Source organism: Carettochelys insculpta, chromosome 2 (genome assembly GCF_033958435.1).
Source record: "Carettochelys insculpta isolate YL-2023 chromosome 2, ASM3395843v1, whole genome shotgun sequence".
NCBI classification, from domain to species: domain Eukaryota; kingdom Metazoa; phylum Chordata; order Testudines; family Carettochelyidae; genus Carettochelys; species Carettochelys insculpta.
In genome coordinates, this window is record NC_134138.1 from 260,083,270 (window position 1) to 260,101,012 (window position 17,743).

The 17,743-nt window shown below is 40.8% G+C and overlaps 1 protein-coding gene across 3 annotated transcripts in view; it reads right to left on the bottom strand.

Annotated features, from left to right (window-relative positions):
* Positions 1-17,743, bottom strand: part of DYNC2I1 (dynein 2 intermediate chain 1) — a 65,587-nt gene that overhangs the window by 36,805 nt on the left and 11,039 nt on the right. For 2 of the 3 annotated variants that reach the window (XM_074985050.1, XM_074985049.1), the window contains exons 2-7: positions 13,019-13,072; positions 11,209-11,656; positions 9,042-9,109; positions 8,168-8,500; positions 6,294-6,358; positions 2,511-2,571 (exon numbers count right to left, since the gene is read on the bottom strand). In XM_074985050.1, coding sequence (XP_074841151.1) covers positions 2,511-2,571; positions 6,294-6,358; positions 8,168-8,500; positions 9,042-9,109; positions 11,209-11,656; positions 13,019-13,072 — 1,029 coding nt within the window. Of the gene's footprint in view, positions 1-942; positions 1,002-2,510; positions 2,572-6,293; positions 6,359-8,167; positions 8,501-9,041; positions 9,110-11,208; positions 11,657-13,018; positions 13,073-17,743 lie in introns of those variants that run through there. The other variant, XM_074985051.1, reaches the window with a different exon arrangement.

Below are 17,743 nucleotides of genomic sequence, written 5' to 3' on the forward strand. Positions count from 1 at the left end.
AATGGCAGTGTCTGCTGCAGCCATGCACATGCCCTGGGCCTTGTCATGCTTTCACACGGTGAGATAAAGAGAGGGGTGGCCGCAACTTTCCTTCAGGTCACTCACAATTCAAAACTCCAAATTTCTGAGGACATGGAAGTGTGGGGATGAAAGACATGCTGTGGGATCCATATTGATTACAATATCTAGAAGAAACAGTTATTGTAGGGTAAATAATTGCTCATTCTCTGAGTACATCAGTATGCAGTCCACTAAAGGTGACTGCAAAGCAGTATTCACTCTGGAGGGTGGAGGGCATAATGTTTAACAAAAGTCAGAGAGTTGATCAATGTTTGTTTGGTTAATACCTGAACTGGCAAGTTTTTAAAGCAGACTAAAGAAACTGGCTGTCTCCTGGCTGAGTGTGCTTGATGTTTGGAGGGAAAGGCTCAGTAGTTCACTAGCAGCAGTTGAAGGTAAACTGTATAATCCACTGAAACTGTTGCATATATAATGTGTGTATGCGGAGAGCTGCATACACAGCACACAGTGGAAAAGAGGCTGAGAACCACTGCACTAGAGGCATGCTGCCAGCTGTGGGAACTCTGCTAATCAGCTGGGCAGCATTTGAATCTGCCATTCAAGCACACATCTTAAAGGTAACACTGATTCTGAGATCAGGAGATGGATGGAGACCAACCAGACATGTAGGTGGACAAATAGTCCTCAGCCAAAAGCAAGCTGTGAGGATTAGTGTGGCTTTGTGTTTTGTGACTCTGGATATCCCCAGGATAAGGGAAATCTAGGGAAAGAAGTTTAAGCTGTCTGGACTCCAATGTTGCAGAAAGGCATCTGGCTAGAAGTCCAGGCTCATATTCTTTCTGAAGCAGAAATGTTGGCATTTGACTGGTGTTGTTCTCAGTGGTAAACAGATCTATCATGGGATTTCTCCCTAGAAAATACCAGCTCTCTTCTGGGTAGTTACTGTAAATCTTCTTGAGAAGTCTGTAAAGTCGTTGCTGTTTCCTGGAAAGTAGAGAGCCAGTGCAGTTACTATGTGATGATGAAACCAAATCCACAGCTTGATGATTCCCTGGCAGAAAGGAGATGATCAAGTGCCTTCTTACTGGTTTATTTTGTACATTGTGGATATGTTGAATGTCAAGATCTGCACTGTGGCATTCCATAAAACCAGCAGGAATATTATGCACACCAACTGTATGCCCCTGAGTTCCAGGGTATTCATGTATAGTTTCAAATTGTCCTGGAACCAGGTCTCTTGCATCTACTCATGGTTTTGAAGCATCTGTCATGAGCATTCATATCAGCAACAGTGTGAGAGTTTTTGTAGGACTGGGTGGAAGGAGACCAGAGACCCTGCACCACATAGTTTGATTAGACCCAAGAGTCAAAACCAAGGTTTTGACAACAGTTTGTCCACACAGCACACATGTAGCATGCTCTAGTTCTACTTTTTATCAAGTATATCTCACAACATACTATGTAAGTGCCTAGTGAGAAAATTTACACTCCTGAAGGAACTTAAGTTTTTTTTCTACATTCATGTTTTATGACCTGACTTTATAAAAAAAAATGAGTAATGGTGTAATCTTAATGTTGAATTAAAAATGGTTTGCATTTAATATTCTATTAAAACCCACTCACCAAAATTATATAGGTTACTTAAAAATGGTGTTGGCTCATAAATGTATATTTTTATTTAGCTTACAATACATCTTTGACCATCATTCTTTACTTCTGGCCTGAACCAGATATGCTTTCGTCAATCAGAGTTTATCCACTGACTTCAATAGTAGTTGGAACCAGATCCACTTGCCATAATTCTACATATGTATCTGCCAGCACAATATTTCAAAACATACAGTAAGATTTTTTAGTTGCCTTTCCACTTATTCTTTAATTACTTATCTACAATGGAGTAGCTTCAACAGGAGAAAATGAGGGTATAACATCAGACTATCCAACATCTCAACGGCAAATCATCTTCTAAGAGCTGAGAGGTTCATGTTCAAATGCTTCCTCCTCCTGAAGAAGATGGAGGATTTGAACCTGGGCCATCACAGGTGAGTGCAAAACCACCGAGCTAAACATTCTAAGATAAATTCCACCTCCTCCCTCAACTGTTTTGTGTTAGGCACCTGTCTGACATGCTCATGAGAAACAACTTCATTGTCTAAACTGACAAACTTCAGAAAAAAAAAGTCCTGGTTGTGTATCACCAGCAGCGATAAAGACCTCCCAACAGCCTGCACTTAGGCACCTATCTCCATAAAAGGGGTACATTTATAAAGAATAAATCAATTTTCCTACACTTCCTTCTGAAACACCAAAGTTATTTATGAGAGCTTTAATATAAATACAAATTACCATATCTATTTTAATCTATTTGTGTAATCTATCTATTTGTGTAATTATAGTTTGTAGTTGCATTACACACAGTAACTACTATACTATGTTGTGAATTCTAATAAAATCCCTGCATAGTAATATTCCAAAACTAAGAGTTTTACCCTTTGTTTTGCATCTTCTTTTTTCTCCTTTTCAATGTTCTTTCCTTTATCTTCTGCAGTCCTAGAAATAAATGAAATATCATTGTAAATCTGCATTAAGTCAGAGGAAAATATTGTGTTGGAAGAAAACAGTTTTTTTATTTTAAAAAGTGCTGATGCACTCCAATAAACTTAAATACTTCAGCAACAAAACCTAACAGCCATTGTATTCTTTATTTTCTTTCTGCAGGTCATGATTGGAGCCAGCAGGCCAAGAGCCAAGTGATTAATCAGAAAAGAATTGTGCAAACACTGCCCTGATACACTTCCTGACATGTCCTATTGCTATCTTTGAGTGGTAATTATAGAAAAAGTTAAGAGGAAAGTGTTAGTCCTATGCATTTACTGAATATTACTGACTTCATTGTCAGCATGTCGAAACTGGGACAAGTGTGGCAATGTGCTTTTATGCTGGAGATCAGAGATTTACATTCAAACCTGGTCCTTCATTTTAGGTTTAGGAGAAGTAAGAAGGCACCACAGTCAGCCCTTGAAGAAGGAAAGAAAAGCAATGATTTGTGCTGTCCTTTAACTGTCCTGATTATTCTAGTGGCAAAGTTCATGGACTTCAAATGCAAAATGTCCAAGCTTCTTCAGCCAAAGTAACAGGACAGTTCTGAAGCACATTATGGAACAGCATTAAGTGTATGAAGAAACAAAACAGAGAACACTTAATGGATTCCAACATTTCCGAGGGAAGGAAAAAAAACCTTTAGTTATTTGGGCTCAAGAATTAAAAGTCAGAAAGAAAAATTACTTGCACCCCATATTCTTTATGCAAATATGCTTTTAGATATGAATATGCCTAAACTGAATATGCTTTATGCAAAATATTGTATGCAACATATTATGTTAAAAGTTATAATCTGCTGAATGTGTCTATTTTGTGTGTCTGCATGTATCATTCCTGTATTTGAAGTTAGAAATATTAATCATAAACCTGTTTATTGATCTAGACCTGCTAAGTGAGGCCATCAACGGTACATTTAGAATATAATGTCCCAGTATGTGAGACAATGAACTCTGAATAGTCTTATAAAACAAACCAGTAGTCATGTAGCACTTCTAAAAGCTAACAAGATAACGTATTAGGTGATGCGCTTTCGTGGGACAGACACACTTCTTCAGATGAATAGTCTTGTTTCTCCTGTGAGCCTGAACTACAGTTGATGCTACAAAGACATGTGACCAGGCCACTTGATGCTCGAAGCCATTTTGGACTCCCTGCTTTCTACCCAAGGTAAGAAATGTTTGAACAGAACGCAAAGAATTCCCTGTCTTGTGCAAAATCTATATAAAGGCATGAAACCAAACAATAGGTGTTGCTGACAGATGACTGCTGGAAACATCTACGATTGAATGGGGAAAGGATCAGGACCAAGCTAGGAGGCTGCCTAGCTTGTGAGAGGAGCTTAGGGTAAGAAATTCTATGTAGCAAGTTTCTTAGCGTATTAGGCTCACTCAGCGTGTTTTGCTTAGCAATTTACTTTGATCTGTTATCACTTACATATTGCTTCACCTTTGTTTATCAATAAGCCCAGTGTAAAAATTGTTTTCTTTCATAGATAAAGAAAGCAAACAATTTATGAGTTTGCTCTGTATAAACTTTATGCATAGTGAGATACATTTATCTGGGGGTTTGATCCCACCAGAGCTGTGCACCTGTGTACTGTGTCAAGTCCCTTTGACTTAGCCTTTCCAGATCTGAATGGATCCAATGTCTATTCTGCTATACCGTGGGTTGTAACCCCAATTGTACGCATTTGCTGGGGGAGACCAGAGGTGCTGGCTCAGTGGGACAGGGTGGCGGGGTACCCCAGAGAGCAAGTAGGATGGCTCAGTGGTATGATCAGCACATACAGGGTACATCTACACTAGCATTCTACTTTCGAAAGAGTCATGCAAATGAAGGAAATTGAAAACGCAAATGAGGCACAGATTTACATCTCTGGCCCCTCATTTGCATATTATTTTGAAATATCTTCTTTTGAAAGAAGAAAAGCAATGTAGATGCAGCTCTCTGAAAAGTAGTTCCCATCTTCGAAAGAACCCTTCTTCCTTAAAAAAAAATTAGAAAGAAGGGTTATTTCAAAGATGGGGATTACTTTCAAAAGAGCTGCATCTACACTGCTTTCCTTCTTTCCAAAGAAGCTATTTTGAAAGACGAATATGCAAATGAGATTCCAGATATCTAAATGCTGCCTCATTTGCATTTTTTATTTCCTTCCTTTGCATGCCTCTTTCGAGAGAGGAATGCTAGTATAGATGTAGCCACAGTGACAATCTCAAAGGGATCTCTGTGACTGAACTTGTCACATCAATAATTCTTCCTCTTTGCAGATAACATTGTGAGAGGTTTCTTTACTCTTGTGTCATAGCTCCATAGTGAAACGCTCATGAAATCCACCTCAGTTCTTAATGCAATTTTTTCTATAATAATAGGGGTGACAGAGCAGAAAACAAGCCAGGCTGTCCGCTGGCCATCCTATGCCACTGCAATAGATATAAATACTGCTCTCAAAACATTAGACATTAACTTTGATGTACAGGAGGCAAAACTCCCTGGATGATAAGCCAGCTAAGACGGAGAGGAACCGACTAGAATGTTGAGGCCACCACATTTATTCTGAGTAGGAATGTCAGGTGAAGGCTCATGTACTACCTCACTACCCTCAAAAGTCAGGAAATCTTGCCAGTCTTTCACAGAACATCTAAGTTAAAACCCAGCAATGAGAATTCTGTCTGACAATATGTCTAGAGTTACATTCCAGAAGGCTGTCTAGGGATTTGCATGGCTAAATCACTAAAGAATACAAAAACTATACTCCACCTTAAGTATGTATGTGTAAACTCCATGATCACTAGAGTAAATATTTATCCATGTCACCCAGATCTTTTATCCCTCCATGTCAGACTACATCTAGATTTTTTAACTTGGATATCTGTATGTATAGCCCTGCAGTGGTTATATAATTAATGATTTAAATAGCACATTACACTTGCAGCTAAGAATAACATCTACAATTCAAAGAATCCATAAAAGATGTACTTCACAATCAGAGGTGGAAAAAGTACCCAAAAAGTCACTTGAATAAAAGTGCAGCTGCTTTCACTTCTGGATACTTGAGTAATCTCAACATGTGATGTGATATGCGTGCACACGTGCGTGTACTTTTACTCAAGTAGTTTTGCCAAGGGGCACTGGTGACTTGCACTTACGTACGTTCCTCGCCACCCTCCAAAACAGCTGCACTATACTCAAGTAACTTTTTGGGTACTTCTTCCATGTCTGCTCACAATTTACCTGAGCCTTATCAAGTATTCACATAACTATGTGATAAATTGTCAGGTGACAGACAAACAGATGTCTGGCTTTGGAGTTTCCTGGATCATCTAACAATTCATATACAGTGCTAAAATTAACCTATATTTGCAAGTCTGCATCTAACTACTCTGAACCAAAAATTAAACTAATTCAACTGAAAGGAAAACCTGAATATGATTTAATAAATCACCAATTTCAGAGTATAATATGTAGGTTCTGTAGTAAATTTATCGTACAAAATGCCTCCCAAAAGATTGTGATGCACATTATAAATTATCTGTAGTCAAAACAGATTTATTACAGCATGAAAACAATATGCACAATTATGTTTGCGTAGTGAAGCTTACCTTTTCTGTTTGACTTTCATACATATAACACATATTATACAGTATATAACAATGTCATATATATGAGTTTACCTTTCATATAGATGGATGGTTTCTTCTTCTCTTGAGCCCTTCTGTTGTTTTTTGTGCTCTCTATCCTGTAAAAAATTGAAAGACTAGCACAATTCATAATATTCACATTGTCAGAAATCTTTTGCAAAATAATATATTTGAAGTTGCAATAAAGTATTAGCAGCAATATAAAAGGTTTCTGAGAGGCAGTTATATTCCTTTAACAAATCATGGGTCATCATGTGCTATCTATTTTTATGCTCCATTACTTGTAGGAATTTCTGCGTCTACAGTTGATGTCAGAATGAAGTTGATCAAAGAGAAAGTAATTGTGTTAAGCAAAGAAAATAGCTGAAGCATCAATTAAAGAAAGGCTTAAATGTACACTGTGAACTTGCCTTGAAAATAATGAACATTTGCAAGCAGCTGTTAAGACAACATCCTGCACTGTGCTATGTTTGTGCACAAAGGAGGGAGAGGGGATGTCAAAATCTTCCATTTCTGCAGCCAGCATGACTAGCTGAAGTCAATACTCAGGGAAACAAAGGGAATTCTGGCAGAGTTATTCAGGCTGCACATGAGCACATAGGTTGCTCCACCAGTACATACTTGATGGAAGCTTACAATGCTCCTGTTCAGAGATGCAGCAAAGTGCCCACTATAAGTGCCTTTGGCTCTTTCTGAAGAATTGTACCTTGAGCTGTATGGTCTAGACTCTGCCACTATCTCCGCTTCCCATGCTGCACCTGTCTCATAACATGTTAACAACAGATGGGATTCACAAAGACGCCTAAGGGAATTTAGGTGATCAACAACCAATGAACTTAAATGGGAGTTGGGCACCTAACTATCTTGACTTCTATTGGAAATCCAGCCCATTTGTTTTCTGGACTTCTAACTTAATCTCTCCTACAGCACTGCACTAAAAAATTCAGGGTCACAATGAAGAAACCTAGCATTCGTGAAGAAGACATTGAGAACACATGTACATATTTCAGGATATCAACATTTATTGTCCCTTGAGGCAAAGCTTCAATATTTACCTTCTGAGTGAATATCACTAGGGCTACGTCTACACTAGCACACTATGTCGAAGTAGCTTATTTCGACGTAAGAACATCGAAATAGGCTACTTCAACACGTATCATCTACACATCCTCCAGGACCGGTGCCATCAACGTTCAACGTCAAAGTAGCAACAGAGAACATCAAAAGGAGCTGCCCTGGAAGGAAATGTGGAGCATCCACACACACAAGCGCTCCCCATCGAAATAAGGGGCCAGCAAAGCCCCACGCCGCTCCTTTAAAGGGCCCCTCCTAGACACACTCGGCCCACACAGCACGAGATCCACAGAGCCGACAACCGGTTGCAGACCCCGTGCACGCAACATGGACCCCCAGCTGCAGGAGCAGCTGCAGCCAGAAGCCCTGGGCTAAGGGCTGCTGCACGCGGTGACCAGAGAGCCCCACAGGGGCTGGACAGAGCGTCTCTCAACCCCTCAGCTGATGGTCGCCATGGAGGATCCCGCTATTTCGATGTAGCAAGACACAGATCATCTACACACGCCCTACTTTGACGTTGAATGTCGAAGCAGGGCATTATTCCCATCTTCGGATCGGAATAGCGATTTCCATGTCTTGCCGCCTAACATCGATTTCAACGTCAAAATAGCGCACAGTGCATGTAGACGCGATGCGTACTATTTCGATGTTGTGCCAGCTACTTCGAAGTAGCCAGCTAGTGTAGACGCACCCTAGATGTTCATCTCTCCAAAAATCGATATTTGTTTGTTATGTTTTAACAAGACATTTTCAAAACAGACTGGGAGTTAGATGAAATAATAGGATATTCAACAGTATGTGAACAACAACTTTTAAATTTAACAAAAACTAACCTTAAGATCTCTTTTCTTTATTTCTTTTTCTCCCTTCTGTCTTTTTTCATTATCCTCACTCATTTGTCTTTCTTGGTCTTCAATGGAAAATCCTTCTTTAGGTCTCTTTGACACATATTTTTCTTCCCCATGAATTACAAACAATTCATGGCTTCCTTCTTTTGAAGATTTCTCATTTTTCCTACTAACTGAATGTTCATGTTCTCTTTTATCCCACCGACTCCTCTCTCTGTCTTTATTCAGTTCTTGATCTCTGTGTGACTTGTGTCTATGTCTACCTCCTTCATCTTTCACAGTTAAAAACTCACTGAGACTATTTTTCCTCTCACTTTTCTGGAAAAAGAAAAAATAATTCAGAAAAAGAGTTAAACTTCCTCTGGTAAACTGTACATCTCATTTTGACAGTAAATTGCCTTTTAGATTATGAATTCTTTAAGCAGAGATTTTTTCTCTCTGTTTTTAGCACATAATCAGTTTTAAAGCACCAGCTACACTGACAATGCTAAATAAATATATCAGTAATAAATATGTTAATAAATAATAGGTTAAGCATTTTGCAACACAGTTGTTTGAAAGATGCTGTACAAAAATAAATGATAGCTGCCTGTTTAAACAAGAACAACATGTCTCTTCGAAGATTATTAATGGAAATGTTAAAATAAATAAAATTTGAATGTTTTCATGTTGGAAGTCAGAGGACGTTTCCCATTTAATAACTATAAATAATTATGTTCAAATATTGTTTGGTTTTTTAAACTACTTAGATGTAAGCCTGCTACAAATGCATTTCTTGAATTACTCAGGCATGGGAATTTTATCTAATTTATTCATTACATTTCACCTTATCTTATGCTGTTATGAAACATTTGCTTACTTTTCCTTCCTTTGTTTTTTTTTCTGTGTGTCTTCTCTCTCTCGCTTCATCCCTTATGTTTGCTTGCTCTAAAAAATTATATACATAAAACTATTAAAAACACTTTTCCTTATTACACAAAATGTCTCCTAGTGTCATACAGTAAACCCTTGATTTACATGGGAGTTGCATTCCTGCAACTCCTGCATAACTTGAATTTTCATCCAAGTCAAGGAGATGGTTCCCGGCTCCCCTGGACTTGCAGAAGCTGGGAAACTGAACAGAGCAGCAGGACTGGTCTAGTTCTTGGCTCCCAGAGTGGCAAGAAGCTGGAAACCAGGGGACAGCCCGGTTCCCATCTCCTCGCCGCTTGTGGGACCCAGGAAACTGACCAACTGACTGGGTCCCCCAAGTGCGGGTGGAGCTGGGAATCAGGCAGCAGCCTGGCTCCTGGCTCCCTTCCACTTGCAGAACAGGGAGACTGAGCAGGGCAGCAGCCTTGTTCAGTTTCCTGGCTCCAGCCAGTGAAGGGGAGCCAGGAACCTATGGCAGCCTGGCTCCCAGTTCCCCTCTGCTCCTCGGAGCCAGGAAACTTAATAGGGCTGCTGCCCTGCTCTGCAAGTGGAGGGGAGCCGGGAGCCATGGTGCCGCCTGGTTCCCAGCTCCCTACCACTCCGGAGACTGGGAAACCGCTCCTGTCAGAGAAGGCAGCCTGACTTGCAGCTGTCCCCCTCATACCTCCCACACACAGGAAACCGCTGCTGTCAGAGGTGGCAGATGCGAGCAAGGCTGCCATGCCTGACAGGAGTGGTTTTTCCGCACTACTGTCAGGGACAGCAGCCTGACTTGGAGGCTGCCACCCCTGACAGGAGCAGGAAACTGCTCCTGACAGGAGCTGCAAGAGTCAGGCTGCTGCCACTGACAGTAGCGTTTTCCCCACTACCATCAGGGATGGCAGCCTAACTCGCAGATATCACCCCTGACAGGAGCAGTTTCCCACTTCCATCATGGGCGGGAGTCACATGAACCCAAGACGTGCAATTGGATTGCATGTATCTTGATAGTTTACTGTACATGACACATTACATCTGTAATATGTATCATATAGTACACATTTCAGTCACAGACACCCTGAATCCAGCAATGTTAATACAACTAGACAGAGTGGCCATCCTTCTCTCAATATATGCGTCCTGTCTAAAATTCAAACCTACCACCTTTTGGAGGGCTGGTTTCATTGGTAACAAAAAATAAAACAACATAAACTTGAGACTAAATTTCCTCCAAAAATTGGTTGTTTTTGGGTTTTTCACTAATGAGGGGCCCCGGAAAGAGACTACATTCCCTCTTGTACCATGGTAGGAACTACGATATCTCCCACTATGGCTCATCAATAATTACTGTGCACTTCATGCAGAGTTCAGGCGCCTGACAGTAAAATTACCCAGTTCAGACCAGGACCTGTAAGTTTACCCACAGTGTTAATGTTAGAGTTAATCAATCACCCAAAACTACGAAAGTCATTCACTCATTGGGAAGGAAAAGAGGCAGCTGAGAACCTGGGAGCTTTGAAAATTAAACTGTTTTAATGAGTCAGATATTCAAAGGCACATATGGCATCTAGGCACCAATGACGTTAAACACCCTGCACAGACATGGGTTTGGTTTCAGTCTATTTCTATCATATAGGGTGCATCTACACTTGCCATCCTCTTTTGAAATGCAAATGGTGCATAAATTTGTATATTTGGTGCCCCATTTGCATATTCTAATTTCAAAATAGCTTTCAAAAGAAGAAAGTCAGTGTAGACGCTGCTCTTTTGAAAGTAAACCCATCTTCGAAAGAATCCTTCTTCCCTACTTTCGAAAGAGCAGCATCTATACTGGCTTTCATCTCTCAAAAGAAGCTCTTTTTAAATTAGAATATGCAAATGAGGTGCCAATATGCAAATTTATGCCCCATTTGCATTTCAAAAGAGGACTGCAAGTGGAGATGCACCCTATATGATAGAAATAGACTGAAACCATGTCTGTGCAGGGCGTTTAATGTCATTGGTGCCTAGATGCCATATATGCCTCATTTGCATTTCCGATTTGCCTCATTTGCATGCCTCTTTCGAAAGAGGAATGCAAGTGTAGACACACCCATAACGTTTCAAAACGTAACAAACAAAGCAAGCTTGCCTACCCAACTGATCCTTGCTTTCTCTTCTTCTGTGTTGTTCTTTATCTTTTTCTCTGTGTGTTCTCAAGTTATTCTGTATGAGGATTTGCTTCCGATCATCCCTCCTATATTTTCTGTCTCCTTCTTTATCACTTTCCTTCTCTTTATCTTTTGTTTTAATGTGTTTTTCCTTCTCTGCATCTTTTTCTTGGATCTTCTCCTTTAATTTCTCTCTCTCTGGTTCTCTGTGATGGTCTTTTCCCCTTTCTCTCTCTCTTATCCTATCCCTGTCCCTTTCACTAGATTTATATCTCTCTTGTCCTCCTGTCCTTTCTTTTGTCTTTCCTCTCTCCTTGTCTTGATCCTTGTGCATGTATCCTTTGTAATCAACCATGTCATGAGTTTCTCTCTCTCGTTGCAGTTTCTTTTCCTTCTGTTTCTTATCTTCAGACCAACTATCTGACTGTGATACCTAAAGAGATTAAAAATAAAATTATGAACAATTAAAATTCACTAACTTATATTTATATATTATTTTATCCCAAAAATCCATATGTAATTTTCAAATAATGAACCAAGTTTCCAGAAATTTGTAAAAATGCCCACAGGTAGGCATGCTTGGCTTGTATGGACAATTACTACAATTAAGCTTGCAGTTGGTATAAATCGCTATGTAACTGGCAATTCAGATGTGTGACTGGTCATTTCCATATACTTAACAAAACTGCTTGCAGAACGTAGTATTCATGTGTACAAATTACATGTGCAAATATGCACACTTTTCGTGCTAGTCTACAAACTTAGCACTTTATTCTTTACATTGTGAACTCACTTGGGCAGGCATCACCCATTCTCTGGCTAGAAAATGCCTCATACATCACCAGAAATTAATAATACATAACACCACCATATATATTGGCATCATGCAGCCACCTCAGTCATCTATATGGCAGAAGACTGGTAGTGAGCTGAGAACAGGCATAGCCCATATTATATAATGGCTGTGAACGAAAAAATTTGGCCAAGAATCTTGGGGAAAACCCATATTTCTATTTTTAATAAGTCACAAGGAATGAAATCATGGTCCCACTGATGCCAACAGCAAAACTCCCATTGTCATCAGTGGGGCTGGGATCTCAGCCTAGACTTTCGTGCTAATGCAGGGCCAACAACAACTTCTTTTTAAGTTGAATTCATACAGGAAAGTGAATAAAATGTAATATATCTACCTAACATGGATATGGAAATACACATCTCAGCACTGGAAGAGACCTTGGGAGGTCATCAAGTCCAGTCCCGTCTTCTTGGCAGGACCAAGCTCCATCTTTTTTTTTTTTTAAATCTATTTGCCCCAGATGCCTAAATGGCCCTCTCTAGGGTTGAACTCACAACCCTGGATTTAGTAGGCCAATGCGCAAAACAGGATAAACAGCTCAGTCACTCCTGATGACATCAAAATGTTTCTAATCTAGTATATAGACCACTAAGCCATTCCTCACTGCAGGACTATCATTCACTTCCATCAGTTTAAAAGATGCAGGCTCTCAACAGAAAAAGCAGTTATCAACGATCAGGCCTACGTATTGTACATGTGGCCTCCAGCATTGTTTCTGTATCACTAAATAAAATATACATTAACTGTTTCCAAAGTATTAGATAATTACTTTTCTTAAACACAATGTTGAAATTTTCCCACAAATCCAACTAAAGCTGAGCTGAAAGGACTAGGTTGTCTTTACATACCAATATACAATATCAGTCATATTAATTTTACTAAAGGAAGTAGTTCAGAAAATGGCTACATTGAGTTTAATAAATTAACAAAAGATTTTACCCTAAGATGTTTCTTAAGTTCTTCTGATGTCCAAGTATCTTCTTTGGTTCTTTTCTAAAAAAGGAATGACAAAAATATGCTAAAGATGGAATATTTGAGTTCATGTGCAAAATGGAGCGATTTACACACACACACACACACACACACACACACACACAACCATTACATTTTACTTACATCACCATCAACTTACTCAAGTGTGCCTAGATGTTTCAAAATAGCTCAAGTCCACTATTTTCACCACCAGAAGGGAAAGATGATTTTGCACAGTGGTGAGTCCTTTTTGCTTTATTTCTGAGCACTGGTGTACAACCAATAAAAATTAAAATACTTCATCCTCCAACTGAATTGAATTGGAAGAAATCTTCTTGAATAATTATGAATAATTATATTCCTTAAAACAATAACAACATCCTCCTACATACGACCACTTTTTAAGGTATAATGAGAATTCATATTCTATATGTCATTTGACTGTTACATGAAATATTGGCATTTAGCACTTAAGTGAAACAGTAGTACAGGTTGGACCTCTATAATTTGGACTTCCCTCAGCTGGCAACATCCATGGTGTGGCAGCATCCCCGGGGGTGCTCCCAGGCTTGAGCCAGGAGCGTAGCTCTCAGCAACACCTCCCCTTGCCCTTCCAGGGTGCCTCAAATACCTGGTTTATGGCATTCAAGATTGGGGGTAAGGAAGGAGCTGGGGGACACTAGGGAAACAGCCAGAGTGGATTCAGAGCCCCATGGCCAGGCACCAGGAACATATTCGCACAGGTGCAACTGGAAGCGCACCCCAGAGGCTGCAGGGCTTGCTGAGCTCCTGTCTGACATCGCTCCTGGTCGCATCCGTGAGGCTTTGCAGCTACTCTGTGTCTTCCTATGAGCACCATCCCCTTTCAGTCAGTGCTGGCTCCTCTGCTGCTGCCAGAGTGGAGCCCTGAAGTTGGCAGCGTCAGAGGGGCCCTGCACTGACCTCCCTGGTCCAACAAATACCTGTTTTAGGATCAGTCAGGTTCTGAGGATTGTAAAACCTGTATGACAGTGAAGACTCTCACACTATAAAATCAAGCTTCCACCAGTCTCCTTCCTCAGCAGGATACTAACATTCCTTTTATCAGAGCTCTCAAAGTTACTTTCCTTAATTGGAAATCTGCACACAAATTATATCTTAGTCACTGGCATCTCTTATTACATGGCACTACAGAATATAAGGAAGTTTATCCTATTAAGCATTTTCTCAATTTAAAAAGGAGGCCATTTTCATTCAAAGGGACATGGTCAGGACTAATCTGATCCAAATTTGAGTTTCATAAAAGTTACAAACTCTAAGACCAACAGAAATGTTTTCATTCATATATTTTCAGTCACTCATACAGGAGAAAATATGAGGTACAAAGAAGCCTTGAAAGAGTTATTATTTTAAAAAAATGTTTTTCTCCTTTTTTTCCCATTAGGATTTCAGCTTTAACTATCCTTTATGTATGTTTGACCTGCAGGATTTCACATGTGCCAAGGAAGTTGAACACTTTTTTAAGACTTTGGCTTTTCTTTGATTTAGTTCCATCAACTAATGTCAACTAAAAGGCCATTTTGTTATAATTCAACACACCAAGACCTCAAAAATATTCTGAGAAACATCCCTATCTACTTCTGTGGAACCAGTGTTCCCTGTAAGGTGTATTCTTGTGCAACCACTCAAGAGAGATTTCAATGCTGCTCACCTGACTAGCAAAGTACCCATAAGCTACTTTTGTGTTTCTCTTGGTGATGCACATTCACACATGCCTTGATGTATATAACAAAATGTATTCCACATACGGTTGGAAAAATGTCCACAAGTGGATGGAAAACACCAGAGGGAACATTGCTGTGAACCCACCTAACAAGACTGCTAGCAGAAAAAGGGACAACATGAATTGAAATTCTGGATATTTCTATAAAGTTACAAAAGGCAGAAAAAAAAAGAAAACAAAAGCTATAACTTTCAGGCAAAAGAAAGAGAGCGAGCAAAGGGCATACCTGCACTGAAGCTAAATGGTGTAATTTGCAGCTCAACTAAACATGCCTATGTTAGCTTCGATCAAATATGTTAAAAAGAGAAATGAAGCCATGGCAGGTAAGTGGCAGAACAGACTAGCTGCCTGAGTACCTATATAACATCTCAGAAGGGATAGCACTTGGGGTGGCTAACCTGTTCCACTGCTCATGGCACCACAGCTATATTTTTAGCACACTAGCTCACAATTAGAGCTAAAAGAGGTATACCTACTTGTGTTGGAAATTACTCTTCCAGTTTGGGTATGCCAACAACCCTAATAGTTCCTTAATATTAACTGGCAAAGGGCTCTTCATACCATAACTCCTATCAGGTCTGACACACGGACAGCTCCGAGTGTCCTGAACAGAACTCACAATATCAAAAAACAGAAAAATCTTGTTATTTTCCATTTGCAGACTGTCCCCTTTAAACTGTCAATGAAAATATAAACTAAACTAAACCAAACCAACCTGAAATGCTTCAAGCTCGAACAGTGCAGTACTATGTTATTGCATAAGAATTAAAATTGAAATTAAAGTAAGTAACAGAATAAAGGTGATACTGATCAGTTTACTTTTACTGTATATTCTAGGGAAATTTGTGTAAGTAAATAAATAGCATAAAGAGTGAAAGTATATTAGATTTTTTAAAATAATTCACTTCAAACAATACCAATTGTTCAAGTAAAATAGGTAAAGAATTCTAAAAATATTTTAATCTTATTTTAGGTGTTTTATTTATCCTGATCCTGTATAATGTTTATATTTTTCTTGGGCATGGTTATTAATATTATCTTTGCCACTATTGTCTAATGGAAAATAATAATTGTATTAATTGAAATAATAATATAGTTTATTCCTGCACACAATTGCTCTCTCACTATTACATATATTTTAGTATATACTTGAATTTTGTGATTATAACCACAACAGCATGAATATTACTTTAGTGATAAATAAAACAAAAAATTCAAAATTGTGTCAAAAACATATGTTAAAATATGACTGTGACAGCAATTGTTTGTAACTGTGCTATACCTATAGGAGGATTCCTAATGATGGTACTCATAAATGCAATCTAACAGACAGATACCACATTCAGACTTCCGACAAGGTCCTTTCCCAAAGTCCAAAATGAGCAAAACAGAGTGAAAATTTTGAAAATACACTCTGGCTGCCTCTACACTAGGCATGTTCTTTCGAAATATTTTTCAAAAGGAGAGGCTCTTTAGAAATATCCCGCGGAATGTCGACACACAAAATGGATTCTTTCAAAAGTACTTTCAAAAGAATGCGGTGCACCTTTCGAAATCACTCTTTCATTCCTGTTTCAGGAAGAGCCCCCCTTCTCAAAAGACTCTTTTGAAAGGAAACGTGAGTAGACACTATGCAAGATATTCTTTCAAAAGAGCAGTCCTCTGCGGCGCTGGCCAGCTAGCGTGCCGCGTTGCACCATAAGCACCATCAGGGTGCTATGATCTCTGTGTCCAGCTGTCTTTAAAACTGCAGGGACCCAGAAACCCTGTGGCGGGAAGCTGAGTGTGTGCTAGCAGCACCACAGCTGTGAGCCTCTGGCAGCATGACTTCAGCCCACCCACGAGCCACCCTATGCACCTGGATGCCCCTATGGCCAGCGCCCAGGAGCCCCATGCCCCCCAAGAGCCCTCCTCCAAGGTGGCAGAGGGCACTCAGGAGTCCAGCCAGGGTCTATAAAGAGGATTCCCTCATGGACTGAGGCTGAAGTCAAAGACCTCCTGGGACTGCTGGGGGATGAGGAGGTCCTCTTCCACCTCAGTGGCCAGCACGGGAACGCTGTGGCTTTCAACAGGCTGTCTATTGCCCAGAGCGCCCAGGGGCACTGCAGCTGAACACCGCACCAAGTGTGGTTGAAACTCAAAGAACTGTGGCAGGACTACTGCCGCACCCGGGATGCAATCAGCTGCTTGGGAGCAGCACCCATCAGCTGCCCCCACTTCAAGGAGATGGACCGCTTCCTGGGGCCAAAGGAGGAAGCCCCCCTGCTAGAAGTGCTGGACACCATGGGGCCAGAGCCCGAGATCAAACTAGAAGCTGAGGACTAGATAGGACCCTTGAGCAGTACTCCTGCCAATCAGGAGCCAGAGCCTACATCAGAGGAGGAGGAGAAGGGTCCTTGGTCATCTCCAATGCTCCAGGTCCTCCAGCCAGGCCGCCTCCCCCTGGGCCTCCTCTGAATTCCTTGAGGTACCCTCCAGTGGTACCTGGAGCTTCGGACACCCTGGGATGGAGGGAAGACGAACCCCAGACAGCTGCACCCCCCAGACTGTGGAGAGGGCCACGTGAAGGCAGTCAGTACCCACTCCCATGGACAGCACTACAAGCTGCACACCCACAGAGGGTGGACCGTACCCGATACATGTCCCACCCAATGCAGGGACCCTCAATGCCTGGGATCCTCAAGAATTTGAAGGGTGAGTGGAGGGCACCCTTCACATCCTGCCCCGGCTATGACCACATGCCTGTCCCAGGCCCCCACCTCTTCTCCACCCACTCTTGCAGCCCCTGCCCTCACCGCACTGCTGCTGCCCGACCTCCCCCACAGCTACCCGGCTGGAACTCGGCTGGTGGCTCAAGGCCAGTGCAGGCCTTGGCAAGCCAGTGCCCCCTTCTCTCCTGCTGAGGCTGAGGTCACTGCACACACACACCC